Source organism: Mastigoproctus giganteus, chromosome 2, assembly GCF_048544385.1.
Source record: "Mastigoproctus giganteus isolate SK-2022 chromosome 2, ASM4854438v1, whole genome shotgun sequence".
Classification (NCBI taxonomy): Eukaryota; Metazoa; Arthropoda; class Arachnida; order Uropygi; family Thelyphonidae; genus Mastigoproctus; species Mastigoproctus giganteus.
In genome coordinates, this window is record NC_143576.1 from 143,140,997 (window position 1) to 143,154,818 (window position 13,822).

At 37.9% G+C, this 13,822-nt stretch overlaps 1 protein-coding gene across 2 annotated transcripts in view; it reads right to left on the reverse strand.

Annotated features, from left to right (window-relative positions):
- Window positions 1-5,309: 5,309 nt before the first annotated feature.
- LOC150089627 (U-scoloptoxin(11)-Sa2a-like) overlaps window positions 5,310-13,822 on the reverse strand; it is a 169,915-nt gene continuing 161,402 nt past the window's right edge. For both annotated transcript variants that reach the window (XM_090368694.1, XM_090368695.1), the window contains exons 4-5: window positions 11,126-11,344; window positions 5,310-5,738 (exon numbers count right to left, since the gene is read on the reverse strand). In XM_090368694.1, coding sequence (XP_090224820.1) covers window positions 5,556-5,738; window positions 11,126-11,344 — 402 coding nt within the window. In that variant the 3' untranslated portion in view covers window positions 5,310-5,555. The remainder of the gene's footprint in view (window positions 5,739-11,125; window positions 11,345-13,822) is intronic.

Genomic DNA, 13,822 nt, shown 5'->3' on the forward strand with positions numbered 1-13,822 from the left:
CGTGGTTTCCCCAGGTAAACGACGTGAACCGTGGTTTCCCCAGGTAAACGACGCACACGTACCCGACCGTCCACATGGTGCAACAGAAAACGTGATTCATCGGACCAGACGACCTTCTTCCAATCACTCAATGTCCAGTTTCGGTGCTCGCGTGCCCATTGTAGGCGCTGTCGCCGGTGAACCGTGGTTAGCATGGGCACTCGGAGCGGCCTGCGGCTATACAGCCCCATTTTCAGCAGAGTTCGATGTACTGTGTGTTGTGACACATTATTCCCGTCACCAGCATTCCAATTACCGGCGAGTTGCGCCACGGTCGCCCTTCTGTTGCCATGTGCCATCCGGGAGAGCCTTCGCTCACCCCGAGCATCGACGAGCCGTGGTCGTCCAACACCTCGCCAGAGATTCGTGGATTTTCCCTCCTCGGACCACTTTTGGTAGGTACTAACCACTGCTGACGGTTTTTTTGATTTTTGATTTGGTAGTTGTTGGCGCATCGGCTCCTGTGGCCATATTGCACCTCCCAAGGTTTTTTTGCAGTACTTTGATCCAAGCCCGAGGCGGGAATCGAACCCGCGACCTTTGGGTTGCCGGGCAGGTACTTCACCCACTCGGGCTGCTGACGGTGAGCATCCCACCAGCCGTGACGTTTCGGACACGCTCTGACCCAGTTGTTTGGCCATTAGAATTATTTGGTCGTTATCAAACTCTTAACTCTACTGCCTTTCCCATCTGAAGAACAAGAGTAACACTGATTAACGGAGCTCAGTATCATTTTTTTATACCGTGTCCCGACTCGCAGTTCACCTGCAGTTGCTTCGATTTCCATAACGACTCGCTGGTCATATTTTGGCTCATTGGTGTACATTGCAACAGTAGTTTATCCCCCACTTCTCTGTGCTGCAGAGATTTGGGCATTCGCATCTCCTTCTACTACCAAACCAGTGTTCCCCTCCGAGTATTGGCTCTTCAAGTGGGCTTGTCACAAGCTTAGCTTACCTCCTCAGGTCTGGACCATCGATATGTCCACCACACTGAACATCCCATGTCTCACTGATGAAAGGAGATTAGTCACAACGGTTAAGCTATTGATTGACTGGTCTCATCTCATCTCTCTCCTCCTGGGACAACTGTACACGAAGGATCGCAGTGGCAAATCTGCGAGCAACTCCACAGCTATGCCCTCATCAAACACGCCTTCACTTAACGGACCGGTTCCTTCCTCAGCAAATGTTATCACGCGTCCAGGACTTAGATGTCGACCTTAACAAGTTTAGTCAGGACTGACAATATAGAAAGAGAATACTCCGTTGTGGATAACCAATTGTCTGTACGCTCACTTAATGTTCTCTATCTATAGTATACTCAGTCGTTTCCACACTTTGTTTATTTTATCTATTTATTATTGTAACTTTTTTTTGTTTGTTTGTTTGTTTGTTTATTGAGGCAACTCTTCTTTATAGTACTGTACATCGTAAATCCCACCGTGACGAGCAGTTGGAACTACTCTACTGCGTAAAATCGTCATCTGTGTGTTGTAATAAAGATTCTTATATTTCCACAAAACTGCCATTGTGTGACCGTAGTCAAGTGACTAGCGTGTCAATACAGAATTATTTTCAAGCAATGCATCCGAATCTGTGTACTACAAAATATCCTTGTATTCTCTATCTTGTAAACTTTATCTGACACAGAGGATAAATAAAAATTATTTTCATTTATATTCAAGTTTCCAGCTATGTGTGTGTGTGTGTATATATATATATATATCTCATTTATGTTCAAGATTTCAAAAAATAACTTCCGGAATTATAGGCATATCCCTAAGTGTTGTTGGAAAGAGTTGAAATTGTGGAATATTCCTATATTAGGCATGCACTCGAGTTATTCGACGTTTAGATTTGCATAACTGTATAGTCCGAGCGTTGTGCCCATGCTACCAGTTGCCTACTGTTAGGGCGAATGAACAAACTGATTCAAAACACGACGACAAAATGACTAGTAGAAAACTTCATTATCTGTGTAAACACCATTCCTTTGATGCGACCACCACTGGTGTCTCCAACACATCTGATCTACAATAGGCTAATCTGCATACCGGAATATTTGTATCATATTTAAAGTCGTCTTCAGTTCTGCTATTGTTGAGACGCTCCGGCATAAATTCTGGACAGCAGCGAAAAAAACCATACTATATATAGGTCTGGAAACCTCATTTCAGGAACGAAATCTGCTTGCTTGAAAGGGTCCAAAAAACCAACAAGATTAGCTGTTCACGCAAAGGATATTCTTACAGGAAGAGACTCCAGTTTTGCAAACTGCAAAGTTAGAAACTAGGTATCGATATGCATATAATTTAAGGGTTCAACACATTTAAGGAAGGTAGTCTTATTTTCTCTTTTTATGACACAAACAAGGGGATATAGATTTAAATTTAGTTAGTTATTAAGCGCCAAATAAAATAATGCCATGAGGTATCAGTATATTGTGTTTGTAATTGCATGCGTTTTTCTGTCGGTTTGCTGCAGAAAAACCTGCGCTTCGGGGGGAAAAACGTGACTTCGTCTGAGACCGACTAACTCAGAGGTTCTGATAAAAAAAAAAAAAAAAAAAAAGCCCATAAAATTTCCTAGTCATTGACGGAATTCGTATTGACTATATTACCCGCTACAGATTCAAATTTAGAAAAGATAAGTTATAACAGGACCTGACAAAAGATATTATCTTTGAACAAAGTAAAATGTACTTGGAGCACGTTACCATCTATCTTTCTATAGTCAGGGGGTTTATATTTGATTTCAAGAGCAATTAGATAAATATTTCAGTAGTTAAAATATTAAAAAAAAAAAAAAAAAAAAACGAGGAAGACGTTTTATTTCTATTTATTCATATTTATTTTTATAATTCTATTTTTGATGGCATTTGCTACATAAACTTTACTTCTTGCAAAATCCCTTTTCTTTGTTGAATTAATTTAATGGAACAGCCGGGCATTCGATATACATAATTCATCGTTCCTTCTTTATGCAGTAATTGTTATAAAAGTCAGAAAATATATAATCTTGCAATCAAACTTCCTTTCAGAAAATGCGAAATTCTCGAAGCAACTTTTGAACTAACGAAAATTCAGAAGATATAAAACAATATACACTGTCCTACCATTAATATCCGGACACCCCTACATGAATGGGGAAACAGATCCTATGCATACAACACGTCACAGAAAAACTGCTATAAATATGCACACTGGGCTTCGAACAGACAATTGCAAAAGTGGGCATGCAAGATAACATGTTGAACAGAATTGATCACCTCAACAAATGCAAGACGCCGATTAATATGGTGTAGGGAGCGCGAATCCTGGACTGTAGAGCAGTGGAAAACAGTCATATGGACAGACGAGTCGAGGTTCGCACTCTACCAGTCTGATGGCCGTTTCTGGGTGTGGAATGCTAGGGGAACGGTTCCTTCCTGATTGTATCCTTCCAATAATCAAGTTTGGTGGAGGCAGTATCATGGTATGGGGCCCCTTTCATGGTTTGGCTTGGGCCCATTAGTCGTTATCGACAAAACCATGAATGTTGTGCAATACCAGGACATCCTGGACAATTATGCACTTCCAACAATACGGCAATACTTCAGGGAAGACCCATACCCGTATCAGCAAGAAAATGCGCCAAGCCATACCGCTCGGATCGTAACAGAGTGGTTTGAGGAAACAGGTGTGGAAAAGTTCGATTGGCCAGTCCAGAGTTCTGCTCTGAACCCTATCGAGCATCTTTGGGATGTATTGGATCATCGGGTACGTGCACGTCGAGATTGCCCAAAGTACAAGGCCGAGTGGAGGAATATATCACCTGACATTTATAAAAATGTTGGTTGAGAGTATGCCGCGAAGATTGAAAGTACAGATTCAGCACAAAATATTAAATAACACAATAAAAGATCTTTTTTGTATAAATGCAGGCGTCCGGACATTAATTATAGGGCAGTGTACTTCTAACATCACAAGAACAGGGTCAGTTTCGTGTTACATAAGTATGTCGCGTTTGGCTAGACCAAGAAAAACGCCATACCATCTTCCACTTTGTTAGGTTTTAATTTTAAGTTAGAATGTTGGATGACTTTTATACTATGTACTGAATATAAAAAGATATAAATAAAAACAAAGATTGCAATAAATAAGATGGAAACGCGTTTTATAAATTTTAATCCAAATACTGAAAAGTAAAAAGATATCAGTTGGAAAAACCACAAATAACAAAGGTTTACATTTATTTCTTAAGAATCGTTTTATTTTCTAGTTATTTTTTTGCCTTGAATTGTGTATATTGTCTGTAAATTACGTGTGTTCTGTGGTCGATTTTCTGTTTGCTGAAGGAAATACTCCCGAGTTTCCGGGAACAAAAACCATGCTACGACTAACTCAACCACGTTGTGAAAAAGGCCCATAAAATTTCCTCCCGTCATCGACGGGAATCTAATTCAGATCTTTTCCACTCGGTGTGGGGAGGACGATCCTACCAACTGTGCTACCCACGAAGGCTTAGACTGTAGCATAAGTTACATCCTGCAAGGGTTAATGACGCTTCCCTTAGTGGAAAAAAAGACACTGGTTCGTGAAGAGATTGTATTTCCAAGATATCTGAATTTTTTTCCAAAGTTCTGGAGAAGGGGGAAGAAACACTTCCAGTATGCATTATTATAAGTATCACTAATTGTATCACAATTGAAAATGATGACTAATCTTGATATATTTGTAATTCATTCGTTAATAGTGCTTTACGAACACAAAAATCAGTAAAGAAAGAAAACGACCTTTTGAGTATAAATATTGAACATCTTATTTTTCTTTCAGGTACACTTTACAAACATTAGATATCTTTATACAACCAACTTCGATTATTTTCGAATGAATTATTTTAACAAGTTGATGCACATTCTCAAATACTCCAGAAACAAAATCTTAAAATATTATCTTGGTTTTAATATTTCTTTCAAAAATCTTTTTTTGAATGAGGAGCGAGAATTGATGTCAAAAAAAAAAAAAAAAAAAAAAGATGCTCATAAAATGGTTCAGATTAAAGACAATATTAACGACAACACATCATTAACAACATACATATTTTAAGTATTTCTCATTTATGTATGGATTTGTAATTTAGTTTATGAAATTTTTAAATTAGTTACACAGTTAATTACGACATGAATATTCTTTACATGAACCCAATCAGATTTTTAAGTGACTGTTTATATTCAGATAACATAAAATATGAAACGAAGGAATTAAGCTTTAATATTTTCACGTATCAGTTATTACTTTTAAGAAAGTCGGTCGTTATCGTTAATTAGTTTCTTTTTGAATAACTGTAGGAATGGCTTAGGGGTTAGAGATGAATTTTCGGTCTTTTAAAATAAATTCTTGTCAAGAAAACGACGTTAAAAGCCCGCTGCAAGTTCTCATGTGGAACTTTCTGTTCATTAAAGAGGGATTATCCAACATCTTTGGAGATGATAGTTAAGTAGAGCATTACGTCATCCTGAGTCTTGGGAGTCAGTCACAAACAGTGCATCATGTAATAAGCTCCTCTATCCAATTCTATTCGTTCGGAAGCCAAGCGTATATTGTTTGGACAGAAGAGACCAAATGGGCATGCGCACTTCCGTGTTATGAAACTAGTAGCATCATCAAATGATTCCGTGATCCCCATGCAATAATCATCCGGTAAGCAGTATGGAGGCTGAAAAGGGGAAAAAAAGAGACGTATGATATAAGAATTAATAGATTTATATAAGTGCAAGTTTGTAGTTTAAAGATATCACTATGGTAATAACATAGATCCATATTCTGCAATATAGCAACTTAAAAAAAAAAAGCACGTGAACTGGAAATAAGTCTGCAAACCTAAAGTATATATTTTCATTATTTTTTACAAAACTTTGAAATCATCACTGTAGGAAACAGAATTATTAGTGAGATTATTAAATTTACTACAAATAAAATAAATAAGAAAAGAGACTCATTCCAAGAGAGCAAACGCCTTAATCCCATGCAGTGAACTAAAGGGAGTTTTCAACACAGATGGAGAATATAAATGAAATATTCTATTAATATTTAATCCGAACGATTAAATATTAATGGAGTACTTCTGAAGGATTAAACAAGATCAATTCATTAGAAAAATTTTGGGTAAATTATGTAATGTATAACTTATGAAATAAAAGTATAGTAATTATTCAAATCTAAATTCCCCAATATCCCGTTAGCGATAAAAAATTTATATTATAGTGACCTAAAACAGAAAAGGCCATTAGGATCGATATAGTACTATAACGTTAGATTGGATTCGTGTTGTTAAGGGCCAAAGCAACCAAGACTATGAGACGTGACGTCAGTATAATGTGAGCAATGCGTGTGCTCTTCGGTCAGTTTGCTGCACGAAAAACCTGAACTTCCAGGGTTAAAAATGCGATTATTTTTTTCGCAGGGTAACCGACTAACTCGGCCATACAGTAAAAATAAGTCATTAAAATTCCTCGAGTCTTTGACGGGATTTGAAATCGGGCCTTTTTCACCAGGTGTGGGAGGACGATGATTATAATCATTGTGGTACCTGCGCGGGCCAATATAATGTTGTAAATGAGTTAAAAGCCAGAAGAAACTTTCCAGCACTGAAAAATTCAGTAAGTCGAAATTTTCAGGAAGCATATAAGGAGGGTAGCTGTTCAAGAGAGTAGACGAAGGGGAAATGAGAGTTTGTTCTTAACGGGTAAATTTGGGGTTCGATCATAAATGAATGGTGAGTTGGTGAAACAGTTTCGAAGTTGTATCATTATAGATGCCAGTTCAGAAGAATCGTTCCATGGAAATATCTCTAGAAAAACAATACAGCATAAAGGTTGACTGTTTCTGTGATAGGAGAACAGCGAGTTTGTCAGAAAGGAATAATTATTTTATAAGGTTTTGGGTACACTGCTGCATATACTGTATACACGAGAATAGTATCCATGTCGGCTAAATTTAAGATGATTTTTAATAGTCGCTCAGAAGAAAATTAACACCGGAATTGAATAAGAAAACTTAGAATTTTGGAAGCAAATGGAAACTATATGTATATAGCTTCCATTTGCTTCCAAAATTTTAAGTTTTCTTATTCAATTATATATATGATATGTTCATGCACAGGTGGCCTGGGGGTTGAATGATTCAAATAAAGATAGCTTGATTCAAATAAAGTTGTGTTTATACGTTGTTATCGAGAAAAATGAGTGTCGTTGAACCTAAGAATGGGAGTGGATTCATTTTTAATGAGAAATATGGCAGGATCAGGTTTTAGAGAGACTGCAGTTCTGTACCTCTCCTCCAATTCGATAATTTTATGGAGATCAGAATTAAAGGAAATGGTGGATATTCGAGAAATTGTGGCTTTTTTCGCAGAACAGTTTTTAAAAACAGGAATATAGGATACTATCATAAGCAAAACGGGCAAGGATTTCAAGCCAGTCAAACAGAGTCATCGGATATACAAAAGAAGAACAAGAATAAGTTAGAGAACAGAACTGCGACATACTCCAAAATTGGTAGAGAAGTTAAGGACAAGAAGAATGCATTGATCGACTTAAAAATCAGAAATAAGCATACAACGCGACCTTGCTTGGAAGATCGTGATGTAAAGCCTGATTAATGCTTCTAAACTGAATCTATACTGAATAATCATTAATTCAGATGAAAAGTTTCGAAATGATGTAAGAGTTTGAAGTTACTGGATCCCATTCTATTTCGTCATCCATTATTTTATAATGGATGACGTAATATGATGGGATAATAATTGAATTTGCCTCCTTTCTTAGAAATCTGGTGGAAGAGACCTTATACGCAAAACATAATGAAAGAGAAAATCGTCTAGTAGAATAATAATATTAAAAAGTACTGCAACACAAAACAGAAGTTAACTCTGGAGCACGGTTTTAAGAGCAAGCAAATAAGCGCCAGGAGACGAATTAGCATCACGATCAGTCAGAATTCTTTTCTCCTACCGTCAAAACAGAACTGAAAAAACAAAACAGGCATTACGTTCGTTGACTGACTGGTTTAGATAATACGTCTAAGAAATCAACTCTAAGAGGTGTCGAAATATCGTGTCTATAAATAGTTTATTTAGTTTCTTCCCTTTTGTTTTTTCTTGCAATTAAAAACAAGAATTTTGGAGAAAACGCCAGGTGACCCTCGACGAAACTGCTTAAATTTGACCACGGCGTGAAAAAAAAAAAAAATAAATAAAACAAAAAATCAAATAAAAATTCTTCCCGTTACAACGGACGTTTTTACTCTACTTCTGTGGACAAGTATCTAATTCGCGTCTTGTTAATTTTTTAAAATATTTATTATATTTGTTTGCCTTTGAGGTTTTCATTTCAATTTTTTAATGATCATAATGTGATAAATTCACCAGTGTGCTTTTTAAGGAAACATTTTTAATAGCAGTTATTATGCTCTGTATAATAACGCAATTTTAGGGTTATAGCCTCAGGTCGCGAAAGAAGTTAACTTACGTACAAGTTAGTATAATTACATCATTTTTTCACGCAGCCAAAAAATCGGCATCATTTATATATTTCATATTGTAACTCACAACGAGTTACCATGATATTGTATTACCTCGAATAAGTAATGCTTCGCCATAGAAGACTATTGTTATTTATTCTCGGCGAACACCACCACCCAATACGGCACCGTTTCGGAACTTATTGGCTCCTCATCATGGTTGGGCAGGTACCCTAGTGTTGCAATGATGACAACTCAGTAGTGAAGTATAACTCCACAATATGAGAGAAGACTGATCCGAGGTAGTGCAGTATCATGGTAACTCGTTGTGAAGTATTCGCAATATGAGATATACTTAAATGATGCCAATTTAACTACTTAATAGTTGGCTGTGTGTAGAAATGTAATTACACTAACTTACCCTGTATAACATAATATATTTAGCATTATTCTTACCATAATATTCGGTTTTGTATCCCTCGCATGTATCTATAGTCATTGCACAAATCTTTTCACTGCTTAATTAAGTAATGGCTCAATTAGTTAAGAATAAATAATAATAAAGTTAAGGGCGTAAGGCGTCCGTATATCATGTCTATAGCTTTCGTGTGTTTTACAGTCGTTTTTCCTGTTTTACCGGTGGAAAAGCATGAAATCTTCTTTAGACTGATTATGGCTATTGTGTGAAAAAAAAGTTAGAGGATCCTCCTGTGGACGGGGAATTCAAACCCAGGTCGTTTCCCATACTCTGACAGAACAGCGGTTGTAGTCACTGTGGCAGTATAGCAAAGAACGGATAAGAATTACGTGATTCATTATGCTCTAATTCTTACATCTCCTCATGTGGTATCCTGATATTCCAAAGTTTTCTTATTTGTGATTTGTCTGTTTTCTATTGATTTCCATGTGTTGTTCTGCAAAAAATTGTGGAATGAATAACACATTTTCTTTCAATACGTATTGCTGATGGGTTGACAATTTTGACATTTCTATAGTGTGTCGGTATGCTGGATAATGGTTTCAATGGGGTTTTCATATATGCTAGTTATCATATATGTTCATTTGTTATCATATGAACTATATATAGGAGCACATGTGAATTTAACATAATGTAGCAAGTTGTAAGGATTTGATCATTTTATATACATACTTATAATTATCATAAGTCACATTACGCCATTTTCCATACCAGCTCTTTGTGAATATTGTAAGAAATTAAATAATGTGAAAACATCTTTGACGGCACCTACATTTTTCGGACTGAAGTTAAACCGATTGGTAAGGAAAATACGAGACGGAAATGAGGTGATCGCTTCCCTGGTGACAAAATGGCCAGAAACAACTAAACAACACACGCACACTGCACAAACATATCACTACGCACATTTCTGGACTTTTACAGAGTTCTGTATCCATCACAGTGTACCAAGGCGGAGTTGAACTGACGTTCAGGTGCCGTCCTACGTAGGATACTATACATGTCTAGAAGCTAATGACGCTAACTCAGTCACTAACGTTGTTTGTTTGTTTGTTGTTTGGTTTTTAGGAGCATTAGCAACTAAGGCCATATTGCTCCCGGAATATGCGGTTGTCATTCCTTGACCTTTCCGCATCCTCTGTATTTGGTGGGGATGGGCTCGAACCCCGGTCTAAACAAGAAGCGTGTGCTACGCACTGTTGCTCCGTTCCCACCTGGCTACGGAGGCGCCCACTAACGTTGATTCGGTAGAGTAAGTAATGGGTTTGAGCATAAAACGTTACCTCGTTCTCGGTTCTAGCTGTTCGATTTTAAAAATTTAAACGTTTTTATTTTCGTGAAATATGTTTTCACATAAAATAAAACATCTTTCGTGCGTACAGGGTACACGTGTTTTTTGATGTGAAAACATTTATAGCGGCACATAACAATGGAATGTAACGAAAATGCGACATGAAAAAAATTGTTGACAAATATTTGTATTGTTGCACTCATACTATTCAACAAATGGCTACAGTCATACTTCCTAGCTATTGGCTTGGATTTCACTAACTTCTTCCAAACCAAGGATGTTTTCACATAAAACATCTTTCGTGCGTACAGGGTACACACGGGTTTTTTAACCGCTCATTGAATTCAATTATATTTAGAGGACCCTTGAAACACTAACAGTTGAATCTGTCCTATTTTTGTTTTTAATTCTCTCGCTGAGCATCTCTGCAGTGTGGTTAATCAACATTGTACCATATAACACAATGGTAGGCCTCCTCTTGTAATTTGCCATTAGGAGTAATTCTTTTTTTCGAGTAACTAGTGTTCTTTTAAACCGAAATGAAAATAATATAATATTCAGTATATTTGGAACAGAGAAGAATACCAAAAGTTTGCAATTTAAAAAAAAAAATGAAATGCAACTAATTTTCAGAATGTGTATATGTGGATCAACGAATAGCAACAAACTAGACAATGTTTCATTTTTGAAAAACATCACAGCTTGTTTTAAAAGAACGATAGGTTCGACTATGTACTGCAAAAATACGTCAACTTTTGGAAAAAGTATGGTTCATATAAAATTACATAATTAACATATACGAATTGTTACTTACTGGAGCACAAATGTGGGTCACACTGAAGGCACTAATCCCTCCCAAGAACTGATGAAACTTGGTGTTATTCCGCTGATACAAATAAGTTGGTGGACACAAACAGTGTACTCGGGCAGTATTCGCTACCATCTGCATGGTGTCACTGACCATTTCTGTGTACGAACTATAGACGACATCGTGCTTTGAACACAAATCCAAACGTGGAGATCGTTTGCAGAACTGAAATGCAAATATCCAAACAAAGAAAACATTATGATAATATACATAAGTAACGTAGATAATATCATAGGCATATATATACACACACAAAATGCAATATTCTTAAATAGGTAATGCCATAATTTTCCGTTAATCTACTTGATTTTGTTTAACCTGGTGTAATGGATCCAATACACAAAGCTACGTGAAAGCAAATTGACTGTTTCCTTGATTAATTTGCTGTATTACTTCAGCTGTAAAAATTAGCACATAAAAGCAAAGTATTTTGTCCCTTCAAAATGGGCAACTGATTTCTTTTATCATTTCAAAATTTATTAAAATTCTAAAAAATATGGCATTTAACCTTATGAATTATATTAATGCAGAAAATTTGGCGTTCTTTTAGCCGTGCATTCGTGCCCAGATTGATGGAATTAATAGGCTTTTCAGGCAGCGTGTTTTGTGTATAATATATATATATATATATATATATTAGTGTGTGTGTGTGTGTGTGTGTGTGTGTGTGTGCGCGCATAAGCGCCTGTGTCTTCACATGTCCGTCCGCATGTAATACCTCGACTCACACTGGACGGTTTTAAATGAAATTTTAAACAATTAAACCTGTAAACATTTGTTTTAAAACATTTTGAAAAGTTTTAATACAGTTAAAGCTGCCTGTTGAAAGAATTCAAGGAAAGAAGTGCCAGAGCAGCCAAGGTCATACAGACCCATAGCACTCCTGCCTGTTTTAAGCAAAATATTTGAACGTCTTCTTTTATCCAAATTGGAAAAACACTATAAAAATGCAAATCTCCAGTCCCCAAACCAGTTCGGTTTTCGGGCAGGCCGTTCAGCAGAAGATGCTCTTGGACAGCTCACGGATTCAGTCAAAAATTCGGCCACCAAATACTTCTTAGTAATATCAGTGGATTTCGCCGGGGCCTTTGACTTGCTCTGGTGGCCAAGTATACTACGAAGACTCAGAGAAGCTAGTGTTCCAGCAAATCTTTATAGCTGCATACAGGACTATCTTCACAACAGAAGTGTTACAGTCAGAAATGCCTATCGACAAGTCTCCAGAAATGTCTACAGAGGATGCTCCCAGGGCTCTGTCCTTGGCCCTTTCCTATGGAAAGTGGTCATGGACGAGTTCCTGAACCTAGACCTGCGGGATGTTTCCACCCAAGCCATCGCAGACGACTTGATACTGACACTCACTGGAAACTCCAGAGCTTCCCTGGAAACAACAGCCAACGGAGCCCTTACAAAGCTACAAGAATGGGCCAGCCTCCATAAACTCCATATATCCCCTGAGAAAACTACTTCAATTCTACTCAGAGGAACCCTTCAAATAAGCAGGCCACCGCAGATTAAAATTGCTGGTAGAACCACCAAACTGACAACTGAGATGAAGTACCTTGGGGTAATTCTCGACCCCAAGCTCACGTTTTACCCGCATCGCATAAGTCAGGAACTACACGGCAATGGTAGTGAGGATCAGCAGGTCTGACTGGCTCCTAAATCGCCGCTCACTGCAAATGCTATACAAAGCTGTATTTATTCCCACTATAACCTACTGTGCAGGTGTCTGGTATCATCGTGCACTCATTGTTCGTAACCAAAGGAAACTCACCTCCATCCAGCGTAATATCCTTCCCACTATCACCCGTGCCTGCTGCACAGTAAACAACCCAGCGCTCCAAGTCTTGGCAGGAGCTCTCCCTCTGGACCTGTAAATAATTCGCAAAGGCGTGCACTACCGGCTCGTAAAGGGACTCCCTACCACCATTCTGGATTTTACTAGAAACCCAGCAAACGCCATCAAAGAAGAAAAAAGCGCCTTGCAGTCTACCTTCTTAACGCCCGGCAAAACAGATGGAATACCACCCCCAAAGGTTCCAACACTAAAAAATTCTTACCTGAAATAGCCCAGATCTACCCTAAAGCTCCAGCATGGTACAGCTCAGGGTTATATACTACTTTCCTGATTACAGGCCATGGATCCATAAATCACAAACTTGACTCTATGAACATCGTGGATGACCCTCGCTGTCTTTATGGTGAAAACGAAGACTGGGATCACCTATTCTATGTTTGCCCGCTCTACGAGGACCTGCGAACGTTGCTCATATCAAAAATACATGCCTTGCCTCGAGGAAATTAACATTTTCTGATCAATGAGGAAGACCAGTACCACGCTTTCTCTGCCTTCGCCCATGATCTCTTCACCAGAAAAAGATCACTGGTACAACGTCCTGGAACTGATGCACATAGATCAACACCCTTTTCTCATATACTGAAAATCTTCACCTAGATTGTGACCATTTCTAGCTACTGAACTTGACACTCAGGTCGCTTGAATTGTTTCTTCCTTGTCTCTCTTGATACGTGATTGTCTTCCCACCCTCTCGAGGGCCCTCTTCTTCCACTTCCGCTTAGGTGGAAGAATTCCCACTCAACCTGCGGAGGATGCCTTCTCTTACATCCTCCGTCTATACC